This window comes from Cercospora beticola, chromosome 8 (genome assembly GCF_033473495.1).
Source record: "Cercospora beticola chromosome 8, complete sequence".
NCBI classification, from domain to species: domain Eukaryota; kingdom Fungi; phylum Ascomycota; class Dothideomycetes; order Mycosphaerellales; family Mycosphaerellaceae; genus Cercospora; species Cercospora beticola.
The window spans coordinates 2,327,318-2,339,881 of record NC_088942.1 but is presented as its reverse complement, the minus strand read 5'-3'; the positions used below and the strand labels follow the sequence as shown (position 1 = coordinate 2,339,881).

Below are 12,564 nucleotides of genomic sequence, written 5' to 3'. Positions count from 1 at the left end.
ACGAAGGCGATACGACGAGATGCGAGAAGCGACGTGGACTGCCCGATTTTGGGCAAATGCTCCGAATAGTGACAGACTTGCTACATGTAACGCTCAGCGAAGTGCACTTCTATCTGTACTGATAAGTCATTATTCATCACGGCATCCGCATCTCATGCGGCTTTGCGCTGCTCGAAAACAATATTTTCCATCAATCAGCTCAATGACTGATGTACTGAAACACTGCGCTGACATCCTTCTCTGCGCACTCTTGCCGAAGCAACAAATCCTGTATCCGGCTCATCGCCCCACTCTCACCCTCGTTGGTGAAGTGATTCCACGTGCTCGTATCACCATACAGCATGGCAGGAGCCTTGATATATTGCCGACCTTCCTTGCAGCGCTTGCACTTGAACGTGTCATGCGTGTCGCTCGTCGTGCCAGGACGGTACTGGAAAAGCTCTCGGAGAGAGTCCAGACTGAAGTGCCGTTCGACGTCTTCAGCAGAGTCAACGACGCACGACGATAGCGCCTGCTTGTGCGATTGACGCTGGAAGATCTTCTCTTCGATCGTTCCCGTAGCCATGAAACGATATACGAAGCAGTCCTTCTTCTGCCCATCACGCCAAACACGAGCAAGAGCCTGCTGATCCGCAGCTGGGTTCCAGTCTGGATCGAAGAGGATGAGTCTGTTCGCGCCGATGAGGTTGAGCCCACAGCCTCCGGCCTTTGAGGACAACAGGAAGACAAACTCATCTCCATTCGGGTCGTTGAATTTGTCCACAAGCTTCTGCCGCTTGTTAACGTTCATGGTACCATCCAGTCTCAAACAACCATACGAGCGATTCCGGCACAGCTTTTCGAAGACATCCAGCGTCTGTGTGTAATTGGAGATTAGGACAATCTTGTCGTTGCTGTCTGAACGAATTCGAGCGAGCATCCGATCGAGGACTTGCATCTTGCCGGAGTAGTACGGCTTGACTTCTCGATCTCTGCCACGAAGGTCTTTGGGCACAAAGTCTTCCGGGAAGTAGTGCTCCGAGCCAGGCAGGTCATTGGGCAGGTCGAGAAGGTCAGGATGATTGCAGAGCTTTTTCAGAAGTCCAATCGCCTTCAGCGGCTGACTGCCCTTTCCTCGTAGCAGACTTTGGATCTCCGGAGACTTGATGAAGTAATTGTACAGGTCCAGCTGGAAAGGTGCAAGGTTGCAGAACACGACATGCTCGTATTTGACCGGCAAATATTTGGAGAGAATGTCGTTCGTGCGTCGAATGATGAACTTGTTGACGAGCGTGAGAAGCTCCTTCAGCCTTTCGTCGCCCTTCTGGCGATCGGCATCTGTCCCATCTGCGTCGCGCCCACGGAGAATAGGAATTTCGAATTGTTTGCGGAACTCTTGCTGCGTTCCCAGATAACCTGGATTGGCGAAGTTCAGCAGTGAAAAGTATTCCGACAGATCGTTTTGAATCGGCGTGCCCGAGAGAATGACTCGCTTCTTGACGTTGAGCCCATTGAGCGCCTCATATGTTTGACTCTCGCTGTTCTTGAGACGATGGCCTTCGTCGCACAGCATCAGACCGATGGGCGCATTACGCAGCTCATCCACGTATAAGCGTAGTGTTTCGTACGAGACGATGAGCACCGGACGGACGACTGCACGGCCTGTTGCCATAGCCCAAGCACGCATTTGTTGTGTCATTTCTTCCTTGGACGCCTTGCCATCGACCGCAAAAGGCACGATCGCGCCTTCTCCAAGCCATTTGATAAGTTCATTGGCCCAATTTCGGACCAAGCTGGACGGACATGCAATGATGCATTTCTGAATCGTACTTTTGCCCGCGTCTGGTGACTGCTTCAGCAGTGTCCACATGAGCGTGATGCATTGTAGCGTCTTGCCCAAACCCATCTCATCTGCCATGATGCAGCCCTCCGCGTTCGGATCGATCAGACCTGTTGTGCATTTGTACAGGAACTTGACGCCCTCGACTTGATGTGGCCGCAGCACTTTCGCTAGCCGTGGATCGATGACAACAGGCACCTTCGGCCTCTCCTCCACGACCTGCTTCTTGATTCCAAGAATCTCAGCCAAGCTCTTGTGCATTATGGGCTCATCGAGCTTGGGTATTTCCTCCGTCTCCTCTTCGCTCTGTTTCGTCTCCTCTGCATCTTCCGCTATCTTCGGCTGCGGCTTGCCATCCACGGTAGGATCGAACAACACAATCGCAAATTCCCCGCTGGGATCGTGAAGTGGCTTTGCGACAAAGACGGTACCTTGCCGTAGTCCTAGCAGCGGAGGTGGACGCGATGGATTCCATCCAGCAGAGTCCTTGTTCTTCAATGGCACCGAAAACTTCGCACGGAACATGGTCTCTTTGTCCTTGGGCTTGAACACAGGAAAGCGATTGACATCTCGTGTCGCAAGCGCGAGGCGATCGTCGTTGGTGTACGGCTTCTCCCCATCCTCTGTGCTGTTATCGGCGCCGCCATAGTCGACCTTTCGACGCTTGCGCGCGGGTTTCTCGGACGCTCGCGTAGGCGTGTTGGAGCCAGGACATTTGAACGGCTTGATCAATCGATCGGCTGTTTGTGGTGTGCCGCCATACAGTCTCGTTCGGTTCTTTGTCGCCAGCGGCGGTACGTTCTCCTTGTCAGCGATCATGTTGGTAGTGTTGTGCGAAACATGATGCGTGTGTGGAAAAGAGATCGCGTGGGAGTCGCCACTCGCGGTCGAGGCAGACGCGTCGACAAACACGCTAGACGATCATTGTCACGACGTCATGTGATGTGATGAGCCCCATGCTTCCACCAGAAAGCAAAACAGGAACTAGAATGAACATTGCGTACTCCTCCGCCCAGAAAGTCGAGTGCCCTTTCGATCCTCGTCTCTCTGCCTTGTATAGCGTAGCTACGGCGCTCTATCTCGACAAGCGACGTAATCGTGGATCAAGTTCGCGAGAGAGATCGCAAATTGTGCTTATTTCCAAGTTTCCACTTTGCTGTCCGCAACCAGCATGGCTTGACACCTATCGCTCATGGAAGGCACAATTTCTCTGCTCTGGAATCTAATTGGCGACTATAAGAGCCCCAGAGACCCATGTAGATCATGCCCGCACGTCCTTCTTCCGAATGGCTTCTCAAGGGCGGAACGTACATCGTGGCTCTCACATGGGACGGAACAGTAGAGATTGAAGGGGAGATCATTGATGATAATGCTGCATAGAAAGAGGCTACAACACAACATCCTTTGGATCTTGCATTGTCACACTCTTTGCCAAACACAACATCCACGTCCCAATAAAGAAAGCTTCTGCGCAAGGCCAAAGTAGCAAGAGGTATCAAGCAGAATCAAATGACCTCCAATCTGAACAAAAACAAGTCGCATCATGGTTCGGCGGAAAAGTTGTCTAAATCAAAGAATAAGTAGTAAAAGAATATGCTGCGCAGCTTCGTTGTGAAACGGTCGTCCTTGGGTATCTTCCTTTCCAATCCACATGATTCATGCCATCGTTGAAGAGTCAAGCAAGATTCCCATAATCCAGGGCCTCGATCCTCCATGCATTTCCGTGTTGCAAAACGCTCGGGAGAGTAGAAATATTCGTGCGGTCGTTTCATGTTCAGCGTTGCCAAGAAAAAGTCGTGTCTTCGTCATCAGTCGTTAAAGTGGTAGAAAGGAAACGGTGTCGGCAGTCTAGGTGAGTGGTTTTGTCTCGCCCATCAAGGTCTATGCTCAGTGGCGCGAGTTCCCTCGCTCGTGGCGACAGCGACGAGCGCGTCCAGCTTGGACATGTCGTTATTCGGCTGCGGAGCGTATTGCTGCTGCGCAAATCGTGGGTCGTGGCCAGATTGCAGCGCATAAGTTTGGTGGGGTTGCTGTTGCTCCTGAGAGTGATAAATCTGATAGCCAGAATCCATGCGTACACGGTCGGACTTGTGTTGCGTATGCCCGCTGGGAGCACTGTAGTATACCTTCTGCTGGTCATCAGTGGTAATAGCTGTGCCTGGTGGTGGGTATTCTGCCGTTCCACTAGGATTGACAATAACAGGATGGTATTCATTCACCTGAGAGGTGGAAGGAGTCGGCACTCCATCACTGCTGCCAGAATCCTCTGGCGATGGCCGATGAATCATGTAAGGCTGCGCCGGTGCAGGCTGCCCAGGTGTGATCGGCCCGCCATACCAAGCATTGCGTTTGTTCCTACGAGGGGTGACCGGTGGCTCAGGCATCGATACATGCTTCACTTGACCATATTGGGCGAGATGAGGTGGAGGTGCTTGCTGATGGAAGCCCTGTTGGTGCGGTGGCGGCAACTGATGTGCCTGCCATTGTCCCTCGACAGGTGCATTCGCGGCAGTGATGTCCAGCCTGGTCAGTCCCTGTTGCAGTTCCCTTCCAGAGCTCATCGGCCTTGGCGATGCGTCGGACATGACCGTATCAGCCGGTGGGGGTGGTCGTACTCCTGGTGGCGGAGCGTGATCGAAACTTTCAATGCCTGGCAGCCTTGTCATCTGACTTGCTGCTTGGTGCTGGGTAAATGCTGGTCGCGGTTCGTCGGGCGTCTGGTGATACGTCAGACCGCTCGTGGCCGGTCGTTGAGCGTACTGCGAATTCGTGCTGGGATGCCAGGTACGCCGCCTGTACTCCATCTCACTTTCGGACTCGCGTCGCCCATGAGAGAACACTGAGCTTGTTGGGCTGGCGAACACGCTGCTATTTTGGGAGAAGTTTGCAGACGTTCCGGAGGGCAGCGAGCTGAAATATGGTGGTTGATTGTAAGGCATGCCGGGCGTCTGATATGGGTTCGCGGCCGATGGCACAGAGAGCCTCCTGCTGTGCCGAGAACCATTGTAGAAGGAGTTCCTTGAGATTGTCGAGCCAGAAGGCGAGGGCATGCCGGACTGGAAGCGAGGACTCTGCCCGCCAGTTGAGTACGCTGCTGTAGTGGGGGTACTGTACCCAGTGGGAGACTGGTTGTAGTAGATGTATTGTTGGCCAGGGGTTCCGTTGAGCGTGTTGTACGTCTCAAGCGAAAGGCGAGCCCGAGCAGCGCCATCATTGCTTGCCATGGCTAAAGGCTGCGGTCGTCGACGGTAGTCGTCATCACCAGCGAGGCTCGAAGTCGTCGACCCAATACTGGATGTCGACAGATTGCGGCCATGACCTCGCGAATGGCTGCCACCTCCGGAGCTTCCAAGTGTCGAGGCGCGCGAACGACTGTTTGGGGGACGGACTCGGTCTGTGCGGATCTGTCGTTGAAACCTAGTGCTTGTTGCCGCAAGCGACTCAGCTGGAATCTCTTCGTTCACATGCACTGTCTGCGCATGCTGGCGAAGATTGTCCAGACGAGAGAAGCGACGCGAGCAGTGACACTGGAAAGGTCGTTCTCCGGTGTGTTTCCTGCAAACATGATCAGTCCCTACTTGTGCCTATATCGATGACGCTTGCGACCTACCGTATATGTCGAGCCAAGTGCTCACTTCGTGTAAAGCTGAGCTGACATGGAGGGAAGTCAGTGCAGAAGAATCGTTGCCCCTTCTTCTTTTTCGATGACCTTTGGCCATCTCCGTCCACACTTTCGTCGTCCGACCCATCGTCTTCGACGTTGATCTCTCCCGCATCTGCATCGCCCATCTCCACATCCTCCATGTGCGAAGCGCTTCTCTTCACAGCGCCTGTCGCTTCCGTGTGGTCCGGAGTTCCAGGTGCCTTTGCCGCTCCATCTGGAAGTGATTTCTGCCCGGCAACGCCCGCGAAGTTGTCCTTGGTGGGCGTGTTGGGACACGATTCGTCGGCCTTGATCGGTGGGGGCGCTCGTTCGGGCTCGCTCGAGGCGGGCTTGGGAGTCGACGGCGTGGGCACTCTGGCAACTGGAGCAGCCTCAGAAGTAGGCAGACCAGTATTCACGGCAGAGAAAGAGGCCATTTGCGTGGCAGCGGACGGCGACGACTGCTGGACAGCTGACCACCGCAGTTGTGCAACTTCGAAGACGTCGCTCGGGTGCAAAAGGAATGAGGGTCGTCTCAGCCGATCGTCGCCAGGCTGCTTCCCTCACTCGTCATGTGCCCGCGCGGTCGCTATACGTGCAGCGGTGATGTGATGAGCGTATATCCCAGGATGGTGGGCACGAGCCGAGAGCGTAAGGCTGGGATCGTGCGCAATTGAGGATGCATACGCGTTGGACCAACGGGCGTGAGGGAGGGACTCGAGCGGAAGAGCTCCGGAGCAGGCGTGTCGTCGTCAGTCGTGAACATGCAGAGCGTGCGGGAAGGCGCAGAAGAGCGATGAGATGAGAATAGTGTGCAGGCGGGCGCGGCTAGACGCTGACGATTGATAAGGTACGGTTTGAAACAGACTGCGCCCGACTGCAGCACGCCCAGGATGCCCGCCACACGATCTGACGTTCGAGTGCAGGCACAGAAAGCATGGGCGGGGAGGGCAGAAAAGCAGACGTCGCAGAGGCTGGTCCGACGCACGGCGAACGCAGCAGCGCAGCGCTGGTGGAGGGGACCATGTACTCGCTGGTGGGGCGGCAAGGTTGGTTGCAGGCCCAAAAGCGCCTAACGCAGATCTGCGCGAGAGAATCTGAGGCGCATTCGTCGTTGGCGGCCGCCGATCCAGACGGACGGCTGACGCCCTCGCGCGCTGGACGTTGCGGATGCCTGACGAGCTGCTGCGCTGCTGCGGTATGGTCCTGGCTGCAATCGTCAAACCTCCAGTGGTGATGTCTGGCCGCTCGGAAGTCGTCGGGAGCGTGATAAGCTCCTCTCACACGAGCGACAGTCTGCTGCGCGGCTTGGTTGCGAAAAAGGATGGGGTTGGGATCTCGTGGATGTACCTCGCTAGCGAACAAACCTTATGGGCCGTCGACAGGACAGGACCAGGAACAGGAACACGCGCGTGAAGGCTCTCTCTGCTGGTCTCACTGGATCCCCACGCTCGAGCGCGAGCGGCACGCGCAGCGCATGAACGACTCTGCGTCGCACGCCGGCGCTGCTCGCGCTGACGACGGCAGCGTGTTCGGCGCGACTCCAGCGCTGACCGGTGGGGTGTGCCTGCGTTGCAAGCGTGCGAGCTCCTACGCTCGGCGTGCCAGCTAACGAGTGTCGTTGACACGCCCGACCGGGATGCAGCTTCTCCTCGAAACGGCTCCGTCTGGCGGTGACGGCGTCAAGGGCGCCAGCGCGCGCGGAGTGCGACATCGCGTAGCCGCTGCGACGGCATCGTGAAGAGTGAAGATGTTGCCGCCGTCGTTCGTACTCCATACCTGCAGGCGCGTGTACCTCAACTGTCTTGTGAAGACCAATCGTGATAACGCAAGAGGATCTTCGGCTTAACGACATGTTGCAGGTCGGCTGCAGCTAAGGCTAGCGTGCTTGACGAGCAATCGTGCAATGCAAGGGCGAGTACCAAAGTACATCTAGTCCAGGTACCCAATGAAAGTTACTGCGCCCAAGAGGAGGGAATCGATGCAGCGTGCAAAGTGAAAACATGTTGAGCGCACGACTGGCTAGGTGGGATTCTCGGCGGATTGGGGATGAGAGCGGCCATGACAGCGTGTTCCAAGCAGTGTTGGGAGATGTGTTGTTGGTACTGTCATCGTCAGGTGCTCGTGCTCCGGCTTCCATCATCGACCGCTTTCGCTTGTGCTGACTCGTTCCGTGTGGATGTTCGCCAACACCAGCCACCAGCCACTGCTTCGCTCTCCTCTCCGGCCACCATGCCACCGCAACCTTCGTCTCGCAACACGCATACTCCTTGGATTCTCCGTAATAGCAGCGACCTCTTATTTTAGGCTTGCCGGTCCAGGCCCTTGATGGCCGCTTCACGAAGCTCCCCAGTTGCCATGTGCGCCGACAGCCAATGTGACAGTCGTGACCTTACACAGCAGCGAACAGATATCGTGCATATTCGTGCGCGACCGCTGGTTGCCTGCAAGATGAGTACCACACGAGAGGGCGAAGTTGTGTCATGAGCAATGGGTGATGTCGAAAAGAGAGATGTGGTGCCTGGGTAGACATCGCTCCTTCTGCATCCATTGCAGAGCCTATGGCAACCGCCGTCGCCGCCACCTGGTCAGTTCTCCAATTCACACCCAGTGCTCTGGTCATGCAGGCAAGCTATCGAGACGTAGACGCTGTGCTCGGCACGTATGTACGTGGGCACCATATCTGTCAGGCGATTCAGCACCAGCCGCCAGTGCTACGGACTCGGGTACTGCGCCAAGCGGCTGTATTGGAACGACTCGACCTTTCTCGGATGTGCACCGATGTTGACGAAACCCATCGATCACGAGCTCTTCTCGTGCAATATTATGGCACCCGAGCTTTGATAGTCGTGACAACCTTCCAGGTGTATCTCACTGCAGTCGAAGCCGTGATCTCGAGGCGGATCTGTTTCTGGCAAAGAACATCATCTGAGACAAGCAGGCAAGAGTTCTCAACACGATCTACTGTAATGCAATGGGTAGAGATGAGACTTCGAGAGAGATCGAAGGACTGTCTCGCATGCTCGAGCCAACGCAGTTTCCAGTGATACGATTTATTCGATGTGCCCGCCGCGAGACCGTCAACAGTCCTATAATAACATCAATGAGGGTCTACCCGGCCTTATGTAGAAGTCTTTCAGCCGAGACAGAGGTTTACGGTCCAAGGCACCTTTAATCAAGGCATTCTAGTCGTAGTCGATAAGAAGCCCTCCATTCGCTCACTCCATGCAAAGGCCTCATGACTACCATTTGCATACGGTGGACTGATATTCTCCAGATACAGTACAGTACTGGTATTGCTGCATCGTCAGGCATCAAGGCATCATTTCGTCATTGTGTTTGGAGCCAGGTGTTCGGGACTGGACCTTTGGACACCAAATACCAGCTGGCGCTTGGCGACGATTGCAACGAGCTATCACAGTCGACCGGTTGCCGAAGGACTCCAAAATTGTGCGCGGTCGAGTAGTCGATAGATGGTTCCGTAAGATAAAATGCACAAATCTGATTTCTTGAAGGAGCTCGAATTGTGAGCTTGTGCGACTTGTTCACCCCAGTGGCATGTGAAGCTTGGTTTCCCCTCGAACCGCATCTAAACATTGCTCCTACTTCACCTTCCGCCACGTTACAACACCGACCCCTAAACACTGTCGCCTGGAGCGGCTCCTCGCCCTTCTTCCATCCGTCTTCGTCCTTGGCTCCTTCGCTGCGCTCCCGCTCTGTTCACACTCAGCGCAAGGGAGCTCGACAAGCCGCCGGGGGAGATAATTCGACGCCATGGCATCTCCACAGCCGCCTTACGATGGCGCGCCCAATCCCGAAGATGGACAGTACGCTCCAGGAGATGATTATGGTCAACAGCAGCCTGCGCCCGCAGCAGCTCCAGCAAAGAAGAAGCGCGGATATGCTGGACAAGCATACGAATTTGGTGCTGGGGGAAATGCAGCGGCAGGAGGTGTGCCGCCAGCAGGAGGGGCATATCCAGGCCAGCCAGCCGCACAAGCACCGTATGGGGGCTACGGATACCAGGCTCAACCTGTAGAGCCACAACAAGCACAGTATGGCATGCCCCAGCAGCCAGCTTACGGAGCGCCTGGAATGGGCAGCCCAGCGCCTCAGAGTGCTGGCTTCCCACAGCCTCCCTATGGCGGTCAAGGCGGGTACGAGGCTCCTGCGCCTGGATATCCGACACCTGGGCAACCTGGCGTAGCCGGCATGACGCAGCAATTTGGACAGATGGGAATGGGCGCGCAGGCACCACAGCCGCTTCCACCCCAGCAGCAAGGCGTACAGATGCGTCTGAACCCATTACAACCAGTGGATATCAGTGTACAAGGAGCGCCCTTCCATGTTAGCGACTTGGACCAAGCTCCGCCTCCAATCATCCTCCCACCGAACGTGAGTATGGTCCAGAGCTTTCTCGTGGATGTCTGCTAATTGCGGTGATCAGTCTTCTGTCACGCCTTCGCCGCACGCGAACTGCTCGCCCAAATACGTCCGATCCACTTTGAACGCGATGCCGGCGACGAACTCCTTGCTCAAGAAGAGCAAGCTGCCTTTTGCACTCATCATCCAACCATATGCGGCGCTGCACGATGCCGAGGACGACGTACCGGTGCAGTATGATCAGGTCATTGCCCGATGCAGGAGATGTCGAACATACATGAACCCATTCGCGAGCTTCTTGGATCACTCGCATCGGTGGAGGTGTAACATGTGCAACCTCACAAACGACGTACCGCAAAGCTTCGATTGGGACAGTGTGAAGCAGCAGTCTGTCGACCGCTGGCAAAGACCTGAACTCAATTACGCAGTGAGCGAGTTCGTTGCGCCTCAAGAATACATGGTTCGGGCGCCCCAACCATTGATTTACCTCTTCTTGTTCGACGTCAGCTATTCTGGCGTCACGAGCGGCTTGTTGGCAACTGCTGCGCGATGTATCTTGGAGAGTCTGGATCGGATCCCGAACACAGATCGAAGGACACGATTGGGGTTCATGGCAGTCGACAGTTCGCTGCATTACTTCAGCATTCCCCGAGATGGAGGCGAGAACAACGAAGCCAAGATGCTTGTGGTCAGCGACCTGGACGAACCTTTCCTGCCGACTCCTGAAGATCTTTTGGTCAATCTCACTGAGTGCCGCGCCAACATCGAAGCCTTCTTGGAGAAACTGCAGGGCATGTTTGCCAACACACAGAACAACAGCAGCGCGATGGGTTCTGCTCTCCGTGCGGGCCACAAGCTGATCAGCCATATCGGAGGCAAGATCGTAGTCCTGTCTGCATCGCTACCAAATGTTGGCTTCGGCAAACTTGATATGCGCGAGGACAAAAAGTTGCTGGGTACCTCGAAAGAGAACAGTCTACTCCAGACGCAGAACAGTTTCTACAAGAGCTTCGCCGTGGAATGCAGCAAGACACAGGTGTCGATTGACATGTTCTTGTTCAGCGCGCAGTACCAGGACGTGGCGAGCTTGAGCAACCTGCCGAGATACACTGGTGGCCAAACGTACTTCTACCCAGCCTGGAATGCTGCACGAACGGAGGATGCGATCAAGTTTGCTACTGAGTTCAGCGACTACCTGTCATCCGAAATCGGTCTTGAAGCTGTTCTGCGCGTGCGAACTACTACTGGACTCAGACCAAGCGCCTTCTACGGAAACTTCTTCAACCGGTCCAGCGACCTTTGCGCGTTCCCAGCTATGCCCCGCGACCAGGCATATGTTGTCGAGATTGCCATTGACGAGAGCATAACGAAAGCATTCGCGTGCCTGCAAGTCGGTGTTCTTCACACGACGTGCAACGGCGAGCGGAGAATTCGTGTGATGACACTGAGCATACCTGTCACCCAAAACATGGCAGATGTGTACGCCTCAGCTGATCAGCAGGCGATTACGCATTACTTTGCACACAAGGCCGTCGAGAGAGCGCTCAGCAGCGGTCTCGATGCTGCTCGTGACGCATTGCAGGCCAAGATCGTTGAGCTGCTTCAGACATACAAGAAAGAGCTTGGAGGAGGCAACATGGGCGGTGGTGGTCTCCAGTTCCCTGCCAACATGCGTGCAATGCCAATGCTCTTCTTGGGTCTGATGAAACATGTAAGTTCAAATTCCTCTTCGACTTCCCACAGAATACTGATACGTTCTAGCTTGGTCTCCGCAAGTCCTCACAGATCCCGACCGACCTCCGCAGTGCAGCACTTTGCTTGCTGTCGACACTGCCACTGCCACTACTGATGCAATACATCTACCCCCGAATGTACTCGTTGCATGACATGCCAGATGATGCCGGTCTGCCAAATCCTGAGACCGGCGCAATTGTTATGCCGCCTCCTTTGAACCTCACATCAGGCAACATAGTGCCTTTCGGATTGTACCTCATCGACGACGGACAAACACAATTCCTCTGGCTGGGTCGTGACGCTGTGCCGGCTTTGATCAACGACGTTTTTGGCACCGAAGACAAGAACCAATTGAAGCAAGGCAAGACGTCACTGCCCGTTCTCGACAGCGAAATGAACGAGCGTGTACGCGCGGTTGTCGAGAAATCCCGAGACCATCGTGGCAAAGGCTGCGGCAGTATCACAGTCCCACCGCTCTACCTCATCAGAGAAGATGGCGAGCCAAGTCTGCGGCTGTGGGCACAGACTATGCTGGTGGAGGATCGGGCTGATCAAGGAGTATCGGGCGCCATGTTCATCGGGACCTTGCGAGAGAAGGTGGTATCATGAGCTTCATAGCAGTGTTAGCTGATGATAGCTTTGCGCAGTGTTCGCATCCTCTTTGGATCGAGAGTTGAGACATACGTACGACAGCGAGGCGCCGGTAGAAGATGTAGCGGTAGCATAGACTCAGCCATGACTATGAAAAGCATTTCTACACTAGGCCCCGTGCGCGGCTTTCTTTGTCCTGGTGGCTTCGTAGGGTTCTTCTCCTGCACTGCAGTTGCCATCAATCGACTCACAGGGCACTTTGATAACACAGCGGCGGTCGACCAACTGGAAGACCATTTCAGCTTCTACGGACTCTTTGCGAACCCTGCATGGGAGGCGTGAGCTATCTGCTGCAGGAAAGAGCTCGCCTTGTGGGGTACAGCAGTAGCGCTCT

General features: G+C 55.2%; 3 protein-coding genes across 3 annotated transcripts; 1 reads left to right on the top strand and 2 right to left on the bottom strand.

Annotated features, from left to right (window-relative positions):
• Positions 1–199: 199 nt before the first annotated feature.
• RHO25_012163 (uncharacterized protein) lies at positions 200–2,638 on the bottom strand (the record flags this gene model as incomplete). Its single annotated transcript, XM_023603565.1, has 1 exon — positions 200–2,638. One exon carries the CDS (start codon positions 2,636–2,638, stop codon positions 200–202), a length of 2,439 nt encoding a protein of 812 aa, XP_023454900.1.
• Positions 2,639–3,693: 1,055 nt separating this feature from the next.
• RHO25_012162 (uncharacterized protein) lies at positions 3,694–5,899 on the bottom strand (the record flags this gene model as incomplete). The annotated part of the gene is made up of 2 exons (XM_023603564.2): positions 3,694–5,374; positions 5,430–5,899. The coding sequence occupies 2 exons, from the start codon at positions 5,897–5,899 to the stop codon at positions 3,694–3,696; spliced, it is 2,151 nt and encodes a 716-aa protein (XP_023454910.1).
• A 3,337-nt stretch (positions 5,900–9,236) lies between these two features.
• SEC24 (COPII subunit) lies at positions 9,237–12,188 on the top strand (the record flags this gene model as incomplete). Its single annotated transcript, XM_023603563.2, has 3 exons — positions 9,237–9,857; positions 9,910–11,556; positions 11,607–12,188. The coding sequence occupies 3 exons, from the start codon at positions 9,237–9,239 to the stop codon at positions 12,186–12,188; spliced, it is 2,850 nt and encodes a 949-aa protein (XP_023454514.1).
• Between the last annotated feature and the right edge of the window lie 376 nt (positions 12,189–12,564).